Here is a 21,221-nt window from a genome sequence, read left to right on the forward strand (position 1 = left end):
AGCATGGAACCTGTGTTAGATACTGAGCACTAACAGTGGTTTAAATGTCTTTGCATTCCCTTTCCCTGATCTGGGTGCTGATTGGGCTTTTGTTGACAGTAACAGATTACTAGAGGTAGTAATCTTGAGATCGGTACATCGTGCGTTAGCAGGAGTCCAAATCAAGAAGACAGAGCAGCTGCTTTACAAGAATATTTTCCTGTCGGGCTTTTTATGGTGGATTCTTGGAGGGTGATGCAGGTTAGAGTGTGTTGGATAGTGATCATCCCGTGTAATAAAAGTGGAACAAGCTGAAAAGAAACGAACAAAATATCTTACTTGTCTACAGATGACTCAAATAACAAACACGGAGGGATGGAAACATTTGGAAAAGCAAACATGGGTTAGTTCTGCATTTCGGTTTCTCCCATAACAGCATGACCAAGGTAGAAATCTGTTAGGAGGATCTAGTGGAGGTGAAGATGCTTCATGGGTGTTGGTATTATGACCTAATACATAGTTTTTGGGTGTTCATAGTGTTTTGTATTAGTTACGTAAGCTGTCGGTCATTTGTAGATACAGATTTCCTTCTTTTTCTAAAGGATCTCAGACGTCTGAGCATGAGCTCTTCCTGGACCCCAAGATATTTGAGAAAGGTTAGTTAGATTTTTTTTTTTTTTTTTTTATGCCAAAGGGATTTTGGTCTTGCTGTATCTTTTCTTGCAAACTGCTCTTTTTGTCTGCCCTTTTCTATAGCACGTGGTGTATCTGATCCCTCTCATTACAGACCAAGGTAGCACTTACAGTGGAGATCTCGAATCGGAAGCAGTGTCCACGCCACACAGCTGGGAGGAGGAGTTAAATCACTATGCCTTACGATCAAATGCCCTGCCAGAACCAGAGCCAGAGCTGAAGCAGTTCTCCAAAGGCGAGGTGGAACAGGACCTGGAGGCAGATTTTCCATCAGGTCAGTAGAATGTGAAGAAAAATGCATCGTTGTGTGTGTAGACAGAGTTTTCTGAGTAAGCATTGTACCAGCAGCCTGCTTATGGAGGGTACGTGTGTTCATGTAGTAAAACTGGGTATTTAAAGCTGCAGTAGTATATCAGCTCTACTAAAAATTACTATTTTTAAAATATTACCAGTATCTTTAAAGACAGCATTCTGCAGAACCCCCAACAGGAGTAGCAGGTAGCCTTGCTTGACTCCTTCGAATTTCTCACTCCTGTGTCCCTAGGTGTAACCTGTGGGAGTGGTGTGTAAGAATTTTACCTGAATAAGTACACTCACTGTCTGGGGGGCTTTTTACCTTTTCTGAGAATTTACTTTCTTTATACAGAAGATTGCCTAATTATTCAAAGGGAAAGCATCATTGAATGATTGTAAGGTATTCCATAGTACCTAAGTGGCGCTTCTACCTGGGCTGTTAAATCCTATAATTAAACTCTTAATGGTGTTGATTTGACTTCAGACTCGTTTGACCCTCTCAGTAAAGGACTGGGTTTGCACCCACGTTCACGAGCGAGACGGAGACATAGAGATGGCTTCCCACAGCCAAAGAGACGGGTAAGAAAGTACTTCTGGACCATGAATTCCCTGCGTTTGAAGTAATGACATTATGCACGTGCTTATTCTCAGAAGTAAAAAAATGCTGCTCCAGGGTGAAAATGAGCAGTCGATTTAACTATGCTGTATATTTTTTTCCTGTTCTGCTGTATGAGATAAGATTTTTCTTTCCTCACCCTCTGCAACTAGGTAGAATAAATGCTCCTTTTTGTGCAGAACATTTTTCAAACGTGTATTGTTCCAGAAAAATCCAGAAGATGTCTTTCAAGTAGTGTCCTAATCTACAGGAAAGAATCAATTTTTCTTGCGTAGCTGGAGAGGAATATTTTTCTGTGCACATTTATCACAGTGAGAATTACTGTATTTTATTGCACCTTTTCTGTAAAATGTGGTTAATATTTGTGCACATATTAAAAATACATACATACTCATTCAGATTCTGTCATGAGAGTAGGATTTTGTTATCATGTCAGCCTTTTTATGTGAGATTGAGTTAAGCATCCACAGATAAAGAGCTTATTAGATGTTTATCTGTTTCGATGTGTTTGTTTGCCTGTAGGGACGGAAGAAGTCTGTAGTTTCTGTAGAGCCCCGGAATCTGATGCAGGGCTCCTACCCAGGGTGCTCTGTTTCTGGGATGACCCTGAAGTATATGTATGGGGTGAACGCCTGGAAAAACTGGGTCCAATGGAAGAACGCACAGGAGGAACAAGGGGACCTGAAGTTTTCAGGTAATTTCTTCTCTTTCATTGGAAACAGAATTACTTAATCGAAGACTACTTGGTGTGATATGTTGTTCAAATGAAAATAAGGAGTAGATGTTACTGAGTCTTAAAATATCTATGAGTGGAGAAGAGGTTTTATGGAATGCTGTCTTATAAAAAACATAGCTATTACATTCCTAATTGGTCTGCTACCTATTAAAACAAGCCCTAAAATACCAGATTTCTTTTTGACATTAGAAGTGTTAGTCTTCTAACCTCCACTTTGTGTTCATTTGCATGTAGTAATTCTTCATTTGTAGAAGAAATGCTTTATGCAACTGCAGAGCCTTTACTGAGATATTATCAGGCTGTAATTCCAAGTTGACAACACCAGCTTGGCCCCATCTTTTTTGTCTGTAGCTAACACATTCACAAAATATTTGTTTGTCAGCATAACTGTTCCTGTAAAAAAATGGTGTGCCACAACATTAAAATCTTAACACCTTATTTCTAGGCTTCACAGCTGGAAAGAAACCTACCAGAAGTCTACTCATTCTGTGCTGCACCCTGCCTGAAACTAAATTTAAAGGGAGTGAATTGTTCCTTGTGTCTCACTAGAGTGATAGATAATAATGACAATATAAATGTGACTTTTGTTTGTTTTTCTAATTAATATTTTTTTTACAAAGGCACAGCAGTCCTGGGATTTGGCAGTGTCTAACTCCCCTTTTCCCTGGTCTCAAATCTCTCTTACATGCTTGCACTGAGAGTTTTGTGTGCAAATTTTCAGTCAAGCAGAGAATTTAAGCTAAGAATATAATCAAGCTTTTTGGGGATGGTGAGGAAAAGAGCAAAACGTATTAAATACTTCTGCAATTTAAAGAACTAAGCGTGGCAGGGCTTATATAGAAAGATCCCAAAGGAAAAAAATCTGGTTAGAAAGAGATCTGCATTTTCCTCTCTTACTTGGAATTTTTTTTATCATGACATGAGAACAGCTGGTTTTTGTTTCCCAGAAGAAGAGTAATCACATGAGTTGCTGTGTTTTCTTCTTGTGACTAAGGAGTCAAACACTACAGTCAGTTCCAGGAAACTGTGTCCACCCCACCCCTCCCGGAAAGGTTCCCTGCTCAGTCCCAAGCAGTCACTTTTGTAAGGTGTGGAGCAGCCAAGCCTGGTGATTTCATTGCAGATCCTCTGATCGATTGGTTCTCTGCTTGCTCTGCTTCCCTCTCCGAATCCCATGCCTGGCCCTCAAACTCTTCATTCCTTCTCCCTTTAAGGAGTTGAATATGCTGCACACTCAACTCATGTCCAGAACTGTTAGGAAATACTCAAGATCTCTTTCTTGCCAAGGATTCCCCGGAGTCCAGCTATAGAGAGGAAGCCTGTTTACCAACCCTATGCTGCCAGCCTTGAGTACATGGATCTTGGATTCAGCAAAATCCTGAACATTTAAATGTCTCAGCTTTACACACCTGCAGCCTTATTACTCAGTTGCAGCATTTGTGCGGGCTGGACATGCTGGTGGTTGTTTTTTGTTGGCCAAATCCTCGTTTAATTGTTAGCCCGCAGATAGGAAATAGTTCACAAGTTTGATCAGACAGGGTACTTCATGTATAGGATAGACTGTTTCATAGTTCTGTCTACATGGAAGAATAAGGAACGTGTGAAGATTTAATCTGTTGAATTATGTTGATTTTTCTAATCATTTTCTTTGCCACAGTTCGTCCTGTGAAACTCAAGGAGGACATTCTCTCATGCACTTTTGCTGAGCTGAGTTTTGGCTTGTGCCAGTTTATTCAAGAGGTGCGGAGACCAAATGGAGAAAAATATGATCCTGACAGCATCTTATACTTGTGCCTTGGAATTCAGCAGGTAACTCAGAGAATTAGGGTATTGCAGAGAAACTTGCTCTGGTTATTTATGCTTTATATCCATAGTGCCATGTAGCTGCTTGGTTTTTGTAGAGAAGGCAAGAATGTATCTTTTTTCCGTTTTATTCTTAGTCTGTCTTAATCCCATATTTGACTAATTTGTCTGGACCTCTTCATGATTAGAGTGAATGAGCTGCTTCTGCTGGGAGGAACAAGGCATGGAGGGCTAGGTGTTCCTATCTAGGCACAAATATTTGGGTTTGGTACCTTTTTTAATTCTTTTCATGCATAGGAAAGATTTGCAGAAACCTGAGTCTCCTCAAAAATGCTCTATGACGAGATGTTTTAGATCTAAAATAGTTGCACAATGCTCTTCTAATACACAAGTTTACGTGGAAAAGGTTGCCCAGCAAAGACCGAGCTCCTTCAGTGGCTAGATAGATACCTGTTGTGTTGGCAAGGCTTACAGGAAAAATGCAATGGGCCTGATAGCACAGTAATTAGTGAATGCTACGAGTGATGTACAACAGCTTGAAACAGCTGCAGTACAAACCTAGAGTAATACTAATTTCTGTTGAAAACTCCAAGTCTCAGCTCAGTACCTTTCTGTTAGTGACATTTTTAGAATAGCCTATTTGTTCCTTTCCTTAGTCAGTCATTTGGAGATAATCAAGAGTATTATTGCTAATGTAAAACCTGTCATTTGACTAGGCATGGAATTATCTTAAATATTTTTTTCCTGGCTATGCTTGGAAAGAAACGTGGAAAGAGTTGAAATTTGAAGTGCCATTGCTGAAGTCTAGGAGTATCAACATTTTTTGCATGTTCCAGTTTTGACTAATTTGTTGATACGCAATCTCAGATTGTAGAAAACTCTTCTTTTAATTGCTACTTGACAGGAATTTAAGGGACTTTCAATGCTCCAAGTTGAGCTATTTCAGCAGCCAAGCACTGGCCTGTATGTATTGTCAGGAGGTATTAGCATGTGAAGTTCTTTTCAATAGAAGGGTACTCAATAACTCTTCTGTTTATTATAAGCAGATTTTTTCCAAGAGTATTTATCACTTGGAGGATGGTAATTTTTCAGAAAACAGCTCTAGAGCGTGGAATATTAACAGTAATTCTTGCCTAGATCTCTCATTTCATATTAGGGAAATCCCAGTCCCTGCAGAAAACTTGATATTTTACTGGAGATTTCAACAAAGTGTTTTGGACCATGAGACACTGGGACATCAGAAAGGAAAAGAATCAAAGAATCTGATGTCCTGTATCTTCTCTGAAATGTTATATAATCACAAACTGTATGTCTTCCTTTTTTTCTCTTGTAGTACCTGTTTGAGAATGGTAGAATAGATAACATTTTTACCGAGCCCTATTCCAGGTTTATGATTGAACTTACAAAACTTTTGAAAATCTGGGAACCTACAATTCTTCCAAATGGTAGGACAATTATTTTGTTTTGTGTAGCTGCATGACAAAGCCGTATTATAAATTAGTGTTTTCTCAATGCCATGAAGAAGAATGTCATCTGAGGCATTCGCATCAGTCCCATCTTTCCCCACCATGTGATTGTCTGTGGTAGAATAGTGCCATGGATTTCATGTCTGTCTCTGCCAGTTACAGATGACACTTACATACAGCTTTGCCTCTGATGAGTCTCTCAACTCCTCCGAAAGAAAGGCTTCCCATTCCAGTCAAGTCAACGTGCTAGTTCTTCTCTTCCCTCCAGTTTTAGCTGATCTTTTTTAAATCCAGGTAGCCAGAACTGTGTGTAGGATTTGAGATGAGTTACTGCAAACACCGTGTACTGTTGCACTGGTATTTTCCTGTCAGTACTGGAAATGCTCCTTCTGGTAAATCCGAGGATCACATCAGCAAATCATTGGAGTCTTGTTTTGACTCCTCACTTCCAAGTTCTCACCTCAGTCACTCCCAAATTAAGAGTTCCCGAATTCTGCAGATATTTTTCATTGGTCTTCAGGTACGATGCTGCAGTTTATGAAGCTGGACACCAGCTGTATTAGTACTTAAGATCTTTTTCAGAGTATCAGCAAAACTTGAGTGATGTTGGCAACTCCATACGTGGATCTATGACTGGCTTTTTATTTAGAAAATGAACTTTTTATTTCATGCAGAAATAATCCACTCACAGCCTGCTGCGTACAGCGATGTTTTCTTTCACAACAAATCTCTTACAAGTCTCCATATGTCCTTTTCCTAACTGACTTATGATAATCACAATGGCCTGTTTGTATGGAAAGATGGTACATTTTAAACTCATGCTCCATGTCTTAGGAATTACACATTTTTGCAGTCGACTGGCTGTGGTTTAATACAGTGAAATTAGAACTTAGTGAGATTCTGCTGGTGTCTGCAATCTTCCTCTATATTCTTCTCTCCATTCTTCAGGTATTAGAAGATCATGCTGTTCCACAGCTTGGTCCTCCATGCTCCCTTTTATATTTGTGCATGCAGTGTTCTTGGTTTTATTGGAATTACAGTTGCTTATGATAGGCCTGAGTTTGATCTGCTATGCAGTTTATTCCTATGCAAGGTTAGCTGAAAGAGGACTTATGTGCATCTCTGACACAATCTGCCTCCTTAATTTTACTCATATCTGGCTTCCCACCCTGCTCATGTATGATGCTTTCATTGCTTTTGGAAAATTCTGAAAATCTACTAGGTTAGACACAGCCTGTAAAAGCTGTATATTAGTAACTGAATATGGGGACAGCCCTAAAATTGCATAAATAACCCTCTTCTTTTTTCTTTGCCCGTTGTCTCTAGGTTATATGTTCTCGAGGATTGAAGAGGAGCACTTGTGGGAATGTAAACAGCTGGGTGCATATTCCCCTATCGTGTTACTGAACACGCTTCTGTTCTTCAACACCAAATACTTTCAACTAAAGAATGTCAGTGAGCACCTGAAACTGTCCTTTGCCCATGTTATGAGGCGCACACGAACACTCAAGTATAATACTAAGATGACATATTTACGTTTTTTCCCACCCTTTCAAAAACAAGAAGTAGAATCAGGTAAGTGAATGCTTTCTGATCATCTCAATTTTGGCAGTCGTACTTGTATTATCTGCTCCTTTTTCTAAAAAGGAATGAGAAGGAAAATAGGTTATATGGTCAGCAGAGCTATGAATAGTTTGACTTCTGCTGTTACCTTGTACATTTTCAAAACTTTTTCACCCTAGTAAGGTTTAAAGAGAATTCTGCATGAGCCAAGGCATCCAATAAAAACTTACAAAAGAGGTGCCACATATTTGGCTCAAAATTTTTTAATAGTCTTTTATAACATCTTAGGCTTGCAGAAAGCTTTATTAGGTACTGCATGAGTTAAAGGCCTTTTCTGACGTCCTTTTCTCAAGACTTCGTGTTCTTGAGGTTCAGACCTTTATCATGTCCTTTTAATTCCCAGATTTATCCTAGGTCTGTGCAGTGGACAAACACAGCAGCCCAAATGGAGAACAGCCCCTTGATGAAGCTAGGGGCTTGCACATGAGTAGGGTCCACTGTCTTGACCTCAGAGGCAAAGACAGGTTTTTGTTTGCAGTTATTTTTTGGTATTTGGAAAAGGGATGTCTTGATCCTGTTGGCTTCTTCAGTTAATAGTTCCAGTGTGCTACATGAATTCTGCTTTGTTAAGAAAAAATATACCCCTTGTATTTTTCTGCTATATACTAGTTTTTGTTGATTTTCTAGAAGAGGAATGGGCTGTAGACACCTGGTGGCACATGGAATCTTTTTCCCATGCAGCAGATCAAACCAGTTGACTTGAATGTGACATAATCAGTTCAAGTGGTGTGTTTCTTTGTGATGCAGAGTCCCATCAGACTGGTGCTAAGTGACTGGGGCTTGTTCTTGAAAGTGCTGGTTTTCACTGAACTTGTGTGATGCCATTTTTGTGTATCCAGATAAATTATCTGTAGGCAAAAGGAAACGTGGTGAAGATGAGGAGATTCCAACAGCAGTGGAAATGGCTGAAAATACAGATAATCCCCTGCGATGTCCAGTCCGACTTTATGAATTTTACTTATCAAAATGGTAAGTGATGGAATTTGATTTTTCTCTGTATGTAGACTGGAACAGGCATTTGGGCAAGGATCGTGCTCAGACCTTTTGTGCCTGTGCTGTGGGCTCCTCTCTCCGATTCTTGGTCCCTCGGTGTGGATGGAACCATGCTGATAGGACTGCCAGCACCAGCACTGCTGTTACCCTCCGCAGTTAGGTCGTCTTTGTTACTGGTGTTGAGTCAAGGGTGGAGTTACAGAGAGATGTGTTCTTTAAATGCCAGTTTGCACATCCACAGGTGTAAAGGTAAATGGGGGGCATTACTGCAGTGTCCGTGGCATTCTCATCTCCTTTAATTCCCATACAGGATCCTTCCTTTGAGAAGCTTATAACTAATACCCTGACATCATGTTCCGTGTGAAAGAGAGTAGGAAAAGTGTGAATTACGTAAAATTGCTGATAGCTTTTGCCTGCTGCAATGTGTCGTTAACTTTTATTTGGGAGTTAGAGAGGAGACTATATAACAAGGGCATAGATATAAATCATTTTGTCTCTCCTGTTTCTAGATGAACTTTGGTTAGATCATTGAGCAGGTGGAATATGATGTTCTTCTCTTTTCAAAGAAAATACACACGCAAAATGAACCAGCATCTCATTAGTGTCAGCTAAAACTCATATAAATCACCCTCAAAAACGCACCTACTGTGCTTACTACAAATAGTCCCATTACTAGGCAAGGGCGTGCCTGGCAACTGTCCTGACTCTGTCTCTCTCTTCTTACCTCCTTTGTCTTCATTTGGATATCATTAGAAGCTTTTAGCTGTCCTTGGGCTGGGAAAACATTGTCCTGCTCCTTGTCATATATCATAGCCGAGCCCCTGCAGTGTGCAAGCAGCAGTAAGGATTCACTTTGCTGTTTTAATGTGAATATTCCAACGCCAGGCAGGAGGGATCCTTGCTGTAGAGGACTTTGTGTCTTCCTACCAGAGCCTGAAAGCCGCCTCAGGGTCAGATGGGTCAGTCTTTCAAGCAAATGGGCTTACTGTTCTGCACCACGAGCAGGCAAGCCAGTGCTTAGTTTTGCTAGCTCTTGAACGTTCCCTGTGCCACAGCACACAGGAACTCTGGAATACTAGAAGCAGTTTAATTCAGAGATTGTATGTCAACTGCATCTATCAATCGTATCAAGATGCTAGTACCGTTAATTGGACGATGCTGTGATTGAAGAACCACATCTGTAAAGAGATCACTCTAACTTTCTTTCTTTATAAGCAACTAATACTAAGTGACCTGGGAAAAAACTTACTGTTCCCTAAGTTGAAGGGGACAAACCAAGTCACTAACAAAAAGATTTGAATTACGTTGTTTAAATGACTGTGATGTCATCTCAGTGTAACTTGTTTCTCCTGAACGTTTTTGTCAGTAGCACTGCTAATGCTGCCTTCTCACAGCCTGCTCTTCCTTTCCTTGCGTTGACAGTTCGGAAAGCGTGAAGCAGAGAAGTGATGTGTTTTACCTTCAACCCGAGCGCTCCTGTGTTCCCAATAGCCCCATGTGGTATTCCACATTGCCAATAGACCCCGGGACCTTGGACATCATGTTAACACGGATTCTTATGGTGAGGGAGGTACACGAAGAACTTGCCAAAGTCAAATCAGAGGACTCTGATATTGAGTTATCAGACTAACTGAAGTGGGGTATTTTCCTTTGAGTACACATCAGAAGCACCAAACTGTGAATACATCCAGCCTTTGCAAAATGTGTATCAAATAAGCCAAGATGATGTCACCTACAGGCAGATTTTGAACCACAGTGGATGTACAAACTGGAACTGGAAGGAAGCAAGCTGTGTAAGCTGCAAGAAACAACGTCCTGTGGCACCGCTAAATCCTCTGAACAAATTCGAGACGACCTGACCTATTTGAGTGGTGCATAAATCCTTTATCTGTTTAGGATTTTTAAAAGTCGTGAGATATTTTTAAGGAAAATGGTTGTGTAAAATCTACCGTAACAATGTCGGGCATGGAGAGCTAGACTGTGGCTCATGTGACTTCTCAGCCCTGCTGGCTGGCGGTCCGTGCTGCCAAAGAACACGTGGAGATCCTGGAGCTCTTCACGAGGGCAGGAGAGAAAGTGGTGATATTTAGGCAAACAGACACCTTCTGTTATAAATACACGTACACACATGCTTTTATAATTTTTTTGAAACTGGGATCAAATGTTAGGAAGGCAGAAGCCGCTGGCATGTCTGCCAGGGAAGCTATCCAAATGGGCAACTGTCTGGCTGCTATTAACTGGTCACACGATGCCAGAATCTAGCTCTCAGTCCAGGCTGGTGCTACCAACTCCAGCGCTGGGCAGTCTTCGACGCGGAAGAGGTGCTGTAGGTCAAACTTCAGAGCAATCATGTTACGGGACGAACATTTCTGGGATATGTACAGGAGAGTGACTGTCCTGGGGTATGTGCAGAAAATCCCTTACCTAGCCCAGTAGCTCTGCAGTCTGTCGATATAATCTAGCAAATACTGTGGTGCGCGGAAATTTTTTTTCCCTTAAGGCAGCTTTCCTTTCTCCTCTTTCCCTACTCCTATTTTTTGGTTATTTTATAAGGCAAATCTGGAGGGCCTCGTCATTTCAAGTGAAAGACACATGCACTCTTTCCACCTTTGCAACGCGTGTAGTGTTGTACAAAGGATGCAGTATTACTTCTGACAACAGAACTGTGGTCGAAAATGACCACGTGTGTGTTTTTCCCACCCCACCCAAAGAGATTTAGTCATAGTGTTGGAAATCAAAAGAGATTTTTTTTTAAGATTTGGCTGTTACTGCGTCTTTTTGAAGAGAAAAGCTCCCACATTGTGTGTAGAGGACAGGACATGATCAGATACTATCTGTATCTCCATTTTCTCAAGCTACAGATGTGTGTTTCTGATGACCAGTGGTCACAAATTCACTGGAAACCTAAACTATTTTTAAAGAAGAGAACTGTATGGTTTTTATCTAGCTCTGGTCAGTTATCCATCTTCTGTAACAGGGGTCTGATATTTGATCTTGTCACTAAGAGATGAAAATCAACAGCCTTGAATTATATTTCCTTTTTTTTGTTTTGTTTTGTTTGTTTTTGGTTTTTAATTATTTTTTTAGCAGTAACAAAAGTAATTTAACAAAAATAAAATCAGAAAGTAGTCTATTGACGTTGTGTACTCGGTAGTCCTGTCCCTGCCTGTAACAGATTTCACTGATGTATTTTTTAATACAGAAAACTATGTGAAAAGTAAACCTGCCCCTGATTCTGTCTGCTCAAAGCCCATCTGTGTCTGTCATTTCTGATCTAAGATACCGCTTTCTCCATGTCCTGGCCTCGCACTCCCCACGGCAGGTGTTTTGGCCGTAATACGTTCCCTGCCCGTAGACTGCCCAGGCTCTTGGAGGCTCAGGGATGCTCCTTTGGCTGATTTCTTGTTCTGTGAGCACTGACCTGTCCCTCCCCATAGTTATAGTGAAATCGTGAAATAGCAGGCACGGGATTTGGGATCAGGATGGTTGATAGAATGTTTCAGGGAAGATAAAATCATTCTGGAAGGATTAGTGTCTAGGTCTGTAAGGGATAAAAGAAGTCCGAGTTCAGTTCCCACAGGTGCGCCCAGAAACCTCCATGTCAGTAGGAGAGGGGAAGAGTCCAGGAATTTCTGTATTTCCTGGGCATGCCCTGCAAGAGGGCAGCTGTTCTGCCTTGGCCCGCTCCCTCCTTCCCTGACCTCCTGCAGGGAATAAGCGAGGGAGCAGCTAGGACGAGCTGTTGGGAGGGCAGGCTTTTGTTGGTGGGGATTGTCTGAAAAATAATACCACATCTGAGTTTTCCCTTAATAGACATTAACAGAAACATTCTCATAGAATAAAGTAGTCTATTTGTATTTTATGAGTAATGTACTCATTTTTCTTCCTCTGAAGAGCCTCGCTCTTTCTTGCCTGTGAACACTTTCATGTGCGTTAATTTTTTCCAGGTACTTGGAATGAAAGATGTTTGCCTTTCATATTCCCTCAGCAAGGAAAGTCGAATCACTTCGAGCGTGCCTGGCTGAGAGCAGAGTTGTTAAACATTGTGCCAACTCCCTTTACTTAGTGGCTCTGAGACGAGAAAGGTTTGGGTGCAGTTTGGTGGTACAATTAACAGAACAGGTTCTAGTTTCGATTCCTCTGGCTGGATACCTTCTGCTCGGAGGCCCTTTGGCCACGCTGTACCTTGTCCGGGTGTGCCTGGGTGTCTGTGCCTCTCCAGGAACTGCTAGTCAGCCTGGCTACTGCTCACGCTGGCTTGCAAGGTGGATTACCTTGAAAGATTAAAATATATTTATAGATAACACAGGATCAAAGTTCTGAACACTTGGACAAAGTTGTTCATGACAAACATACCTGAATCGTTTCCTGACCGTGCCACAATGTTTGTCACCTGAAATATTCTTTTAAGGAGAAAAATCGTGCTGTAGTCTCAGTGTGGACAGAGAAACGACAAAGATGAGTGTGAAAAACAAAAACAGATGATGCTTCCTGCTAACAGGGTGTGTGTCGCTGTGGCTTCCAGCTGCTGGACACGTGTTGTTTAACTGCCCTTCGTTTTCCGTGTGCAGGGATGATGGCAGAGCTCTGCAGACCAGTTTGAGAGCGTGGAAGGGAGCGTGTCGTGCTGCTCCTTAGCAAGTGCATTCACAGTTCTGGCTGCTAAAGCAAGCCTTTGGATTTTGGAGAGATTTTTGTTCAAAATGCTTCCGGAATGTGGCCACTAGTTGCACGGCACCGGCTGTTTCCTGGCAGTTCTCATTGCCAGAGGCGCTCGGTGCAAACCTGCTGCTCTCTCCTGCCTTCGGTTGAAGAAGGAAACTGGGGGCACGTTCAATGCCACGGAATTGGGTGCAAAAAGAAGTTACATTGTCTTATTAATTATTCTGCCAACTACTGATGGAAAAGAAACCCCTGGATTTCTCTGTGTTTTGGTAACAATCTCAGTAACTCTTCTCGGCCCCTTGAGCAATAGTTTCACTGTTGCCTTAAAAATAGAAAACAGAACAAATGCTGGTGTCTGAGATCCTTACGGTGCCCCTCCCAAACCACCAGCACGGTGCTCGCTGTCTGGGCTGGAGTTTTCTCCCATCAGCACAACAGGTTCCCCCCGTCTCTTTCTCTCATGTGTCATCTGTTTTAAACATTCCTAACAGAGCAGAGTCAAAAGGAAGGAATTGCTGTCTTCTGTTAAAAACCACTTGTCTGCAGTCTGTCCCCAGTGGCACCATCAGCCTTGAGAGATTTAAAGAAATCACAAATTTTGAGCAGTTGAGCTACTGAGCAGTAGTTGTTCCTTTCTTTTGCCAGAGAAACTATCCGGTTTTGAGGATAGTGTTTTGTAGCCGCGAGCCCCAAAAACATGTAAAAATCATGGACCGCTGCTGTGGAGAAAGTCTAGGAGGAGTTTTAGGAGCAGCGAAGCGGGATGGGGGTGTGCTCTGCCTCGTAGGGTGGCAGGTCTTGCCCCTCGGAGGGGTGCTGTGAGTGGAGAGGTGTGAGCCGCCGCTTTTCATCTCGTCCGTGGCGGATGAAATGGCCAGACTGGTCCCTGTGCCATCACCTCCTGCCTGTCTCGCTGCTGGAGAGCAATCTCTGGGCTGTGGATCTCTCGGGCAGGTAGGACTGTCTCTGCCCTTGTGTCTTCCCCGGGAGGAAACGCTTGGAAAGGGCGCAGGTGGAGAGGTTTCACACAGTACTATTGCATTTGTTAACAAGTTGACTCCAGCCCTGTTTTTAGAAGGTGGATTTTTTTGAATTAAGGGGTCCGTTATTCCCAGTCTGACCACTGGCACGAACAGATCCCCTCTAACTTCATCCCGTGGCTCCCGTGGCCCGCAGCACCTGGCTGAGCTGCAAGATCTCCCGTTTCAATCTTCAGTTTCTTCCCCCCCTCCAAGAAGCATTCGGTAACTTTTCTTTTGTGTTGTGCTTTATGAGGAAACCATCTTGGACGCACCAGGAAGAGCGAGTACTAACGGAGCAAGTGGTGGCAGAGGAGCCGTCGCAGGTGCTGGGAAGGGTCTGGGCGGTGGGATGCCCTGACCTTGTCCTGGGCTGGTTTGGGCAGGTGGGCAGTTGTTCGCAGCAAGAAACTAACAGGAATATTTAAGTGTCTGGATTTCATCATTTTATGTTCAAAGCTTCTCAGTTGGCTGCTATTAGGAAAAATTAGGGAATGTGGGCAGAGGTTGTAGAGGGGACAAACTTAGAGAGAACCTGAATTCAAAAGGGTTTCAGTTCTGCAGCTGGTGTGCCACCTCTTCTGCCGTTTCGTGGCAAATGGCAAAATCCACAACAGCTTTTTTTATTTTTATTTCTCAGTTTTCAGCGATAGATGCTGCTGCCGTGGAGGTCATTAGCGCTCAGTTGATTGCACCAGTGCCAGCTCTGGTCCAGGGGGTGTTGCGAGGTTGTAGAATGGTTTTGAGAGTCCCGTAGGCTTGAAGGAGCCCAGGGATCTGGGATTCTTCTAGCCACAGAACTTAGATTTCCATCGGACAGTAACATTCACTAAGCTAATGGTCCTTCGGCAGAGATAGGGGTTTTGTTAAACAAAAACTGAAATATCTTCGATTATCACCTGCTTGCAGGGAAAGAGGGATTTTATTACAGTTAAACAGTCGAGCTAAGCAAAGCATCAAACACCAAATCTCAAGATGCCTCCCAAGTGCACGATTTTAATTAACACAAATCCGGTCCGACTTCCCGGTGTTCGGACCTACAGACGCAGGCTGCAGTGGCCTCGTTAGCCACGGCTTGGTTAATTCGGAGCTGACTATTAGCTGTGCCAACAAACGGCATGCCTGGGCTCTTAGGTCTGCGAGTCTTGGACTTTTTATTCTCTCTTCTACATATTTATTACACAAAAAGCCAGAACAATTTGAAAAGGTCTTTTTGACCAGCTGGGAGCCAGGCTTCCTCCTCTGGGAGAAGGGTGTTGGTGACGGTTCTTGACTTTCTCCCCAGCTAAGCCACTGACTCATGGTAGAGCCCAGGACCCAGCATACACGTCACGTCACTGCTGTCGTGTCGGTGAAGCCTCCTGTTTCGTCCCTCGCCGATCTGTACCTTGGTCGTACCCATCTGTAAATTGGCCAGACTTTCCTACCTCGTTTGGGCATTATGAGGCTAAATTCCGTAGGATGCTTTGCAGCCCCGTGATGAAAGGTGCTATATAACTGCAAAGTGTTACTTCAAAAGATTTAAATAGGTCACCAGTGCATCATAACCTATATTAAAGAGACTTTTTCTTATATGAGAATTTATAGAGTTCAATGTATGGTATTAATAAGTGAATTATTGAGACCCCAAAAATAGTTTTTGTTTGAATCGTATCTGTATTCTGGAAAAGTGATTAAAAACCTTTAACCTTAATAAACGAGTACATCCTCATTTCCTGTATGATGTTGGAATCCAAGTTTAAAAGCAGACTCTCACAGATTTTAGTGGGGAGGGGGTTAGTTGTTTCTAAGCCAGCGTTTCATCAGCAGCTTCTTATCTTCACGGCAAGGCTTGGTCCTCCCCGCTGGCTGGAGAGCCACTCACACCGAGTTCTGCTCCTCCTTGAAGCCTCTGCCATCAGCAGCAATTAGCTCAGTCACCAGTGGTGTTCGTTCCACGCCTTCCCCCAAAGTGAACGCAGGGAACTGGGGGTGCTGGAGCCGTGCCCGACACCAGCAGCAAGCAGGAGAGTCCTCGGGATGGAACATCACCTTTGCTCTGTCGCCCCAAAGTGCCAGGATCGCCCGAGAGCTGCAGTGACACGGAAACACCGTCGCTCCCGAGCCCCGCGGTCCGCAGCGCTCCATGGGGCTGCCAGGGAGGGCAGGGAAAGGCTCTGGGGTTTCTGAGCGAGGTCCTTGAGGAGCCACCAGAGCTTTATTCAGTGCAGTTTTTCAGCTGGTTTGCACTTAACTCTGAACCACACCAGTGCACCCACAGCCGGGCCAGTGCCGGTGCAGCCAGCGGAGCCTCTGGGTTTAAAGAGGCTGCTGAGAAAACAGACACGGGCAATCGCACGCAAAAAGATTGCCCAAGTGCCAATTCAGCGTTCCCAGCAGCCCGAAGAAGAAACATCCAAAATGCTGCACACCTGGTGTGGCCACGACCACCAGCAGGCAGCTGGATGATCCTGCGAGTGTCTGGGGTGCAAGGGAGAGTATTTGGTTTAATGGAGGCTTAATTTATCATTATTATTAATAATAATAATGATGCAGCTGACGCCTTCATACCATCATTTGAGGTGAGCTGGGTTTGCACAGGGATAGCTGGTGTTTGCTTCAGGAGAGAGGGAAAACGGGATTAAGCCGGATGATGTGGGAACTGCAGAAGTGACAGGGAAATGCTGTGTCCGCTTGTTGACTAACGCGGTTGCTCAATGCGTTTATTTTAGGTGATTAATTATCGAGAGTACAGTAACTGAAACCCAGCTGATTGCCAGGGACAGCCCTGTTCACCCGTCCTTGGGACACGGTATGGGACACGTGCCACGTGTCCACCCAGCCCGTCATCCGTCCCCACACACAACGGGAATTACACGGTTTCTAACAAACCTACAGCCCTGCCAGCGTCTCAGCTTTGCAGGGGAGAGCGTGCAGGACTGAAAAAACTGCCGGTTTGGGTCTGTTCCTGGACCCCTGCGAATCCCGAGGCGCCTGCTGCACCCGGGCCCCGACCACACACCAACCACCACAGCACCCCGCCTGCGAACCACCTTTATTGGTTTCAAAGCACTTGTTCAAGCGGATCCATAGCTCTTAGAAGGGCGGCTGAGTCACTGGGGGGGTCTATGGGGGCTTCCCAGTCCCTGGCAGACACCTCGGGCTCACTTGCGTTTGTCCTGTGGAGTTGTTCTTCCTCCTGGACATCACTGGCACCGGCTGCTTCACTGGCTGCTTCACTGGCTGCTGCACTGGCTGCTGCACTGGCTGCTTCACCGGCTGCTGCACCGGCTGCTTCACTGGCTGCTGCACCAGCTGCTGCACCGGCTGCTGCACCGGCTGCTGCACCGGCTGCTTCACTGGCTGCTGCACCGGCTGCTGCACCGGCTGCTTCACCGGCTGCTTCACTGGCTGCTGCACCGGCTGCTGCACCGGCTGCTTCACCGGCTGCTGCACCGGCTGCTGCACCGAGCGTCCCCAGCGCGGATGTCAGCCCAATTTTGGCACCTAGAGAGAGACCTGCCGCTCCTGCAAAGACAGAAAGGGGCACAATGCCCCGGGAGCATGGATGCTGGCTGCTGAGGGACCAAGCACTGGGCAGAGACAGCCAAGGACCTCTCCGGTCTGTGCCAGGGAGCGGCCCAGGAGTGGGCTCTGCTCCCTGAGTGCAGCCAGTCCCTTTCTGGCTCCGGCCAGCGCTGCCAATGAATGCAGGTGTTGTTCTTGGCAGAAGAGCAGATGCCCACCTGCACGGCCCCCAGTGTCCTCAGCTTTGGGTGCCCCCTACCCCAGCAAGTCCTGACTATTCCTACCGCGCCACGGATTTGTCCCTTCCCCACAGTTTTGGATGATTCAGACCAAGGATGGCTTCAAGGGCAGCTTCAGCCCTGCAGCAAGCCGAGCGTGCGACCCCCCCTGTGACCCTCCTGGCATGACCCCAGCGCAGCACAGCTCCCCTGCCCTCCCCACTCACCGATGGACTGCAGCACGGCCACGGTGCTACCGGCAGCCACTCCGCCACCGTTGGCTATGGCGGCTGCTGACATCATCTTGGCGGCCACGGACCCAGCAGCGATGCCGGTTGCCGTAAACCCCAGTGCGCAGATGCCGGCCGGGATGCCAAGGAGTACCGCTCCTGCGGGCAGGACATTGGGGTGTCAGTGCAGTGTCTGCGCCCCACATCGCCCCTTGCCCCCCAGCGCGCCGGACCCAGCCTCCCAGAAAGGATGGAGGCGTCAGGGTGGGGAGCGAGGGCAGCGGGGTGCGGGGATGGAGACGCCCCATGCTGGAGGGGGGAGAGGAGAGGCGGGCAGGGCTGCAGCAGCGAGTGCAGCCAGATTTCCAGGCACAGGCCAGAACTGTCCCCCCTCCCTCGCAGCAGCACCCAAAGTCTCCCCAGCACTCGCATCCCCCCCAGTCCAGCTGCGATGGGACCATGCAGCGAACCCGAACGCTGCTGAATCCAACTCCAGCCCCTCACCTATTCCGACAGCGGCTCCGATAGCTGCTCCTGCGACTTTTTTTCCCATAGCTAAAAAGGAAAAAGACGGGCAGACAGGAAAGCTTCGCTCCGACGGGGCCGAGTGCCCTGTGCCTGGGCAGCCGGTACCACCTTCCCCAGCTCCCCCCCCCCGGCGCCCTCCGGCTTCAGCTGCCCCCGGCCAGGAGGGGAGAGGAGAAGGGGCGCACCCCGGGGTGCCCACCGCCCACCGCACCTGCCAGGCGCGCCGCGCTCGCCACCACGGAACGATACCGGAGGCGGGGCCGCCCCGTCCCGCCCGTCGCCGCGCCCGGGCCGGTCCCGCTCGGCGCATCACGAGGAGGCGGAGATTTGCCCTGGGGTGTCTTTATTGGGGAGGTCGGATAACAGCGCGGTGGGGAGCGGGGGGGGGGCTGAGAGCCATGCAGGGGGGTCCCAGCGGGGGGGCCGGGGTGGGGGGATCACGGCAGAGATGAGTGAGGGTCCTGGTGGGGATCACAGCAGGACAGTCCCGATGGCAGTCCCGATGGCAGCCCCGATGGCGGTCAGGGCAGCCTTCACAGCTGCGGAGAGCCCTGTTGCCCCTGAGGAAGAGGAGGAGAAATCAGTCCAAGCCCCCCTCCCCAGCACAGCCTCACCCCCAGCTCACAGCCCCCACTGTGCCCCATTGCCTGGGGGAGCACCCCAAGGAGGAGCAGCCCCTCCAGACCTTGCCCCCCCCTGCTGCAATCCGGTGTCCCCAGAGCGGTGGCATCCTGGGGTCCCCGCTCCTGTAGCCACCCCGCTGGTACCACCCAGAGAGGCCAAAACATGGAGCGCTCTGCGGTGACGCCATGGGCACCCCGCGGCACCGCGCCAAGAGCACTCACCGAGCGACTGCGCTATGGCCACCAGGCTCCCAGCGGCCACCTCCCCGCCGTTGGCCATGGCGGTTAGAGACATCAGTCTGGCGGCCACGGATCCGGCTGCAATTCCTGCTTTGGTAAAGCCCAGAGCATACATGGTGGCTGGAAACACGGCCACGGTGAGTCCTGCATCGGAGAGCAGCAGTGGTGACGCTCCCGCAGGGACGCGTGGGTCCCCGGGGCCCCAGGTCACTCCTCAGACACATGCGTCCCCCAGCCCCGAAATGGGGGGGTGCGTGGAGACAGGTCCAGCTCGCCCAGGACAGCCTGAGCAGAGTGGGTGGGGGGAATCCTGAGGCCAAACGTCCCTCGCTGGGGCATCGACGGGGTTCTGCACATGGGCTCCCAGGGACAGGCCAAGGGGCGGCATTTTGGGGAGGGGGCAGCACCCCCCGAGAGGGGTCTGTGTGTCAAGAGCAGCAGTGGGAAGCCCCAGGAAAGTGATTTATTTCCACATGGCATCAGCCATCCCCATGCCCACTAGAGCCTTACCGAGCCCTATGGCCGCCCCGACGGCGGAGCCGACGAGCTCTGCAAGAAAAGAGAGACGAAGGGTGGTCAGTCGGTGGGCGACAGCGAGGGCGAGCTGCTGCCCCCGCTCTGGGCAGTACCGCGAGCGGCTCCTCCATCCCATCCCCTGCCCGCACCCCTAGGCGCTCTCCTGCCTGCTGGAGCAGCATGTGCCCCTTCCCGGGAGCATCCTGCTGCCTCACACCACTGGGACAACAGCTCGTGCCATCTCCAAAATGCCGGGGAAGCGAGACCTTGCTGGCACAGCCTTGTTGTCCGTGGCCAGCCCCAGCCCCATCCCATGAGAGCCCCCCATGCTGTCCCGCTGCGGGGCCCATGCCCCTGACCCCGTGAGCTTACCCATGGTGAGCTGGCTTGGGGGCAGCCGCTGGAGTGGGAGGTGTGTGGGTCCGGTCAGAGCCTGGTCCTTCAGGGAGCAAGAACAAGTTTCTTCCATGGGCAGCGAGTGGGGCTGGTGGTGCCCTGGTCCCCTGCGTGGGCACCCGCAGCCACCCCCCTCCCACCCTGTCCTGCCCCCTAAGAGCCCCCAGCCACCCCACAACAGCAGCGACACCCCCCCAGACCTCACATTTCTTCCCAGCCCAGGGCTCCTGGCCACTCTGCCAGCCCAGCGGGGTGAGCAGCCCCCCGGCTTTTGTCCACCCCCCGAGCCCCCGGAAAAGGGGTGCTGTCCTCAAACACCCATCATGAGGTCCCAGCACCCTGCACTACCAACCTGGCCATCTGCTGCCCGCCCAGAGCCTGCTGCTGATAGCAGGGCCCTCAGGTGACATCAGGACAGCGAATTTCCAGGAAACGGCTCTGCCGAGTTTCGTTTTCCCTGCATTCTTGGCCCATCTCCATGTTTACCCTTGGTGTGCCTGGTCCTTCTGGCACGGGAGGGCAGCGGCGCTGTGGCTTCCCCGTCCCTGGGGTCAGACCCTGGGGATGCCCCCCGCAGGGACCCCTCACCCCCCCCGAACCTCTTCGCAGGGACAGGAGGTGCCAGGTCTGCGGTGGGAAGGACGCGCCGGGCAGGGGAGGCTCCTCACGCTGTGCCGTGGCCGCTGGGGCTTTATTGGGCATTTCCCAACCAGGACTGGGACCAGCGAAGCTCCATGGGTTTTGGTGAGGACTATGGGCAGCGCGGGCAGTCTGGGCAGCACAGAGATTTCCACCGGCTGGCAGTGGGGCTGCAGCCTCTTCAGCTGCCCCCCTCCACCGTGCAGCCTCAAAACCCAGCCAAAGCCCCGTTTTGCAAACCCCCGTTTTGCAGAGCCCCGCTCCCTGCACCCACTCCTCACCCCGAGCCCCCCCAGGGCCGGTGCCCACCCGGCAGCAGCCCCTCCAGCCGGGGCGGCGCGGGCGCAGCAGGTGCCGTAGCGCATGCGCCGCTGCAGCTGGTTGAAGGGGACCAAATCCAGTTGCAAGTTGATCTGGTTCCTTTTTACCAGCCCCAG

The 21,221-nt window shown here is 48.1% G+C and overlaps 3 protein-coding genes across 7 annotated transcripts in view; 1 reads left to right on the forward strand and 2 right to left on the reverse strand.

Annotated features, from left to right (window-relative positions):
* Window positions 1–14,809, forward strand: part of LOC104378583 (zinc finger MYM-type protein 4-like) — a 33,903-nt gene extending 19,094 nt beyond the window's left edge. For 4 of the 5 annotated variants that reach the window (XM_086626066.1, XM_086626068.1, XM_086626069.1 and 1 more), the window contains exons 20-28: window positions 582–635; window positions 767–946; window positions 1,451–1,545; window positions 2,105–2,276; window positions 3,976–4,127; window positions 5,455–5,566; window positions 6,914–7,162; window positions 8,050–8,179; window positions 9,626–14,809. In XM_086626066.1, the coding sequence (XP_086482192.1) occupies window positions 582–635; window positions 767–946; window positions 1,451–1,545; window positions 2,105–2,276; window positions 3,976–4,127; window positions 5,455–5,566; window positions 6,914–7,162; window positions 8,050–8,179; window positions 9,626–9,833 (1,352 nt within the window). In that variant the 3' untranslated portion in view covers window positions 9,834–14,809. Of the gene's footprint in view, window positions 1–581; window positions 636–766; window positions 947–1,450; window positions 1,546–2,104; window positions 2,277–3,975; window positions 4,128–5,454; window positions 5,567–6,913; window positions 7,163–8,049; window positions 8,180–9,625 lie in introns of those variants that run through there. The other variant, XM_086626071.1, reaches the window with a different exon arrangement.
* A 2,183-nt stretch (window positions 14,810–16,992) lies between these two features.
* LOC147527132 (uncharacterized) lies at window positions 16,993–18,465 on the reverse strand. The gene is made up of 4 exons (XM_086625907.1): window positions 18,347–18,465; window positions 17,840–18,001; window positions 17,291–17,394; window positions 16,993–17,244 (listed from the first exon to the last, which is right to left on the reverse strand). The coding sequence occupies exons 1-4, from the start codon at window positions 18,393–18,395 to the stop codon at window positions 16,993–16,995; spliced, it is 567 nt and encodes a 188-aa protein (XP_086482033.1). The 5' UTR covers window positions 18,396–18,465.
* Window positions 18,466–18,746: 281 nt separating this feature from the next.
* Window positions 18,747–20,527, reverse strand: LOC147527133 (interferon alpha-inducible protein 27-like protein 1). Its single transcript, XM_086626229.1, has 5 exons — window positions 20,498–20,527; window positions 20,122–20,188; window positions 19,744–19,782; window positions 19,216–19,377; window positions 18,747–18,930 (listed from the first exon to the last, which is right to left on the reverse strand). The coding sequence occupies exons 2-5, from the start codon at window positions 20,123–20,125 to the stop codon at window positions 18,842–18,844; spliced, it is 294 nt and encodes a 97-aa protein (XP_086482355.1). The 5' UTR covers window positions 20,126–20,188; window positions 20,498–20,527; the 3' UTR covers window positions 18,747–18,841.
* Between the last annotated feature and the right edge of the window lie 694 nt (window positions 20,528–21,221).

Source organism: Tauraco erythrolophus, chromosome 24 (assembly GCF_009769465.1).
Source record: "Tauraco erythrolophus isolate bTauEry1 chromosome 24, bTauEry1.pri, whole genome shotgun sequence".
Lineage (NCBI taxonomy): Eukaryota > Metazoa > Chordata > Aves > Musophagiformes > Musophagidae > Tauraco > Tauraco erythrolophus.

What these genes read in the sequence shown, in the direction of transcription:
- LOC147527133 (XM_086626229.1), bottom strand. An exon ending in CGGGGCGGCCATAGGGCTCG is followed by an intron (nt 19,378 to 19,743) that starts GTAAGGCTCTAG and finishes TCTCCGATGCAG; the next exon opens with GACTCACCGTGGCCGTGTTT. An exon ending in GGCCATAGCGCAGTCGCTCG is followed by an intron (nt 18,931 to 19,215) that starts GTGAGTGCTCTT and finishes CCTCTTCCTCAG; the next exon opens with GGGCAACAGGGCTCTCCGCA.
- LOC147527132 (XM_086625907.1), bottom strand. Translation starts at nt 18,395, where the DNA reads ATGGGAAAAAAAGTCGCAGGAGCAGCTATCGGAGCCGCTGTCGGAATA. An exon ending in CGGAGCCGCTGTCGGAATAG is followed by an intron (nt 18,002 to 18,346) that starts GTGAGGGGCTGG and finishes TCCTGCCCGCAG; the next exon opens with GAGCGGTACTCCTTGGCATC. An exon ending in GGCCGTGCTGCAGTCCATCG is followed by an intron (nt 17,395 to 17,839) that starts GTGAGTGGGGAG and finishes CTGTCTTTGCAG; the next exon opens with GAGCGGCAGGTCTCTCTCTA.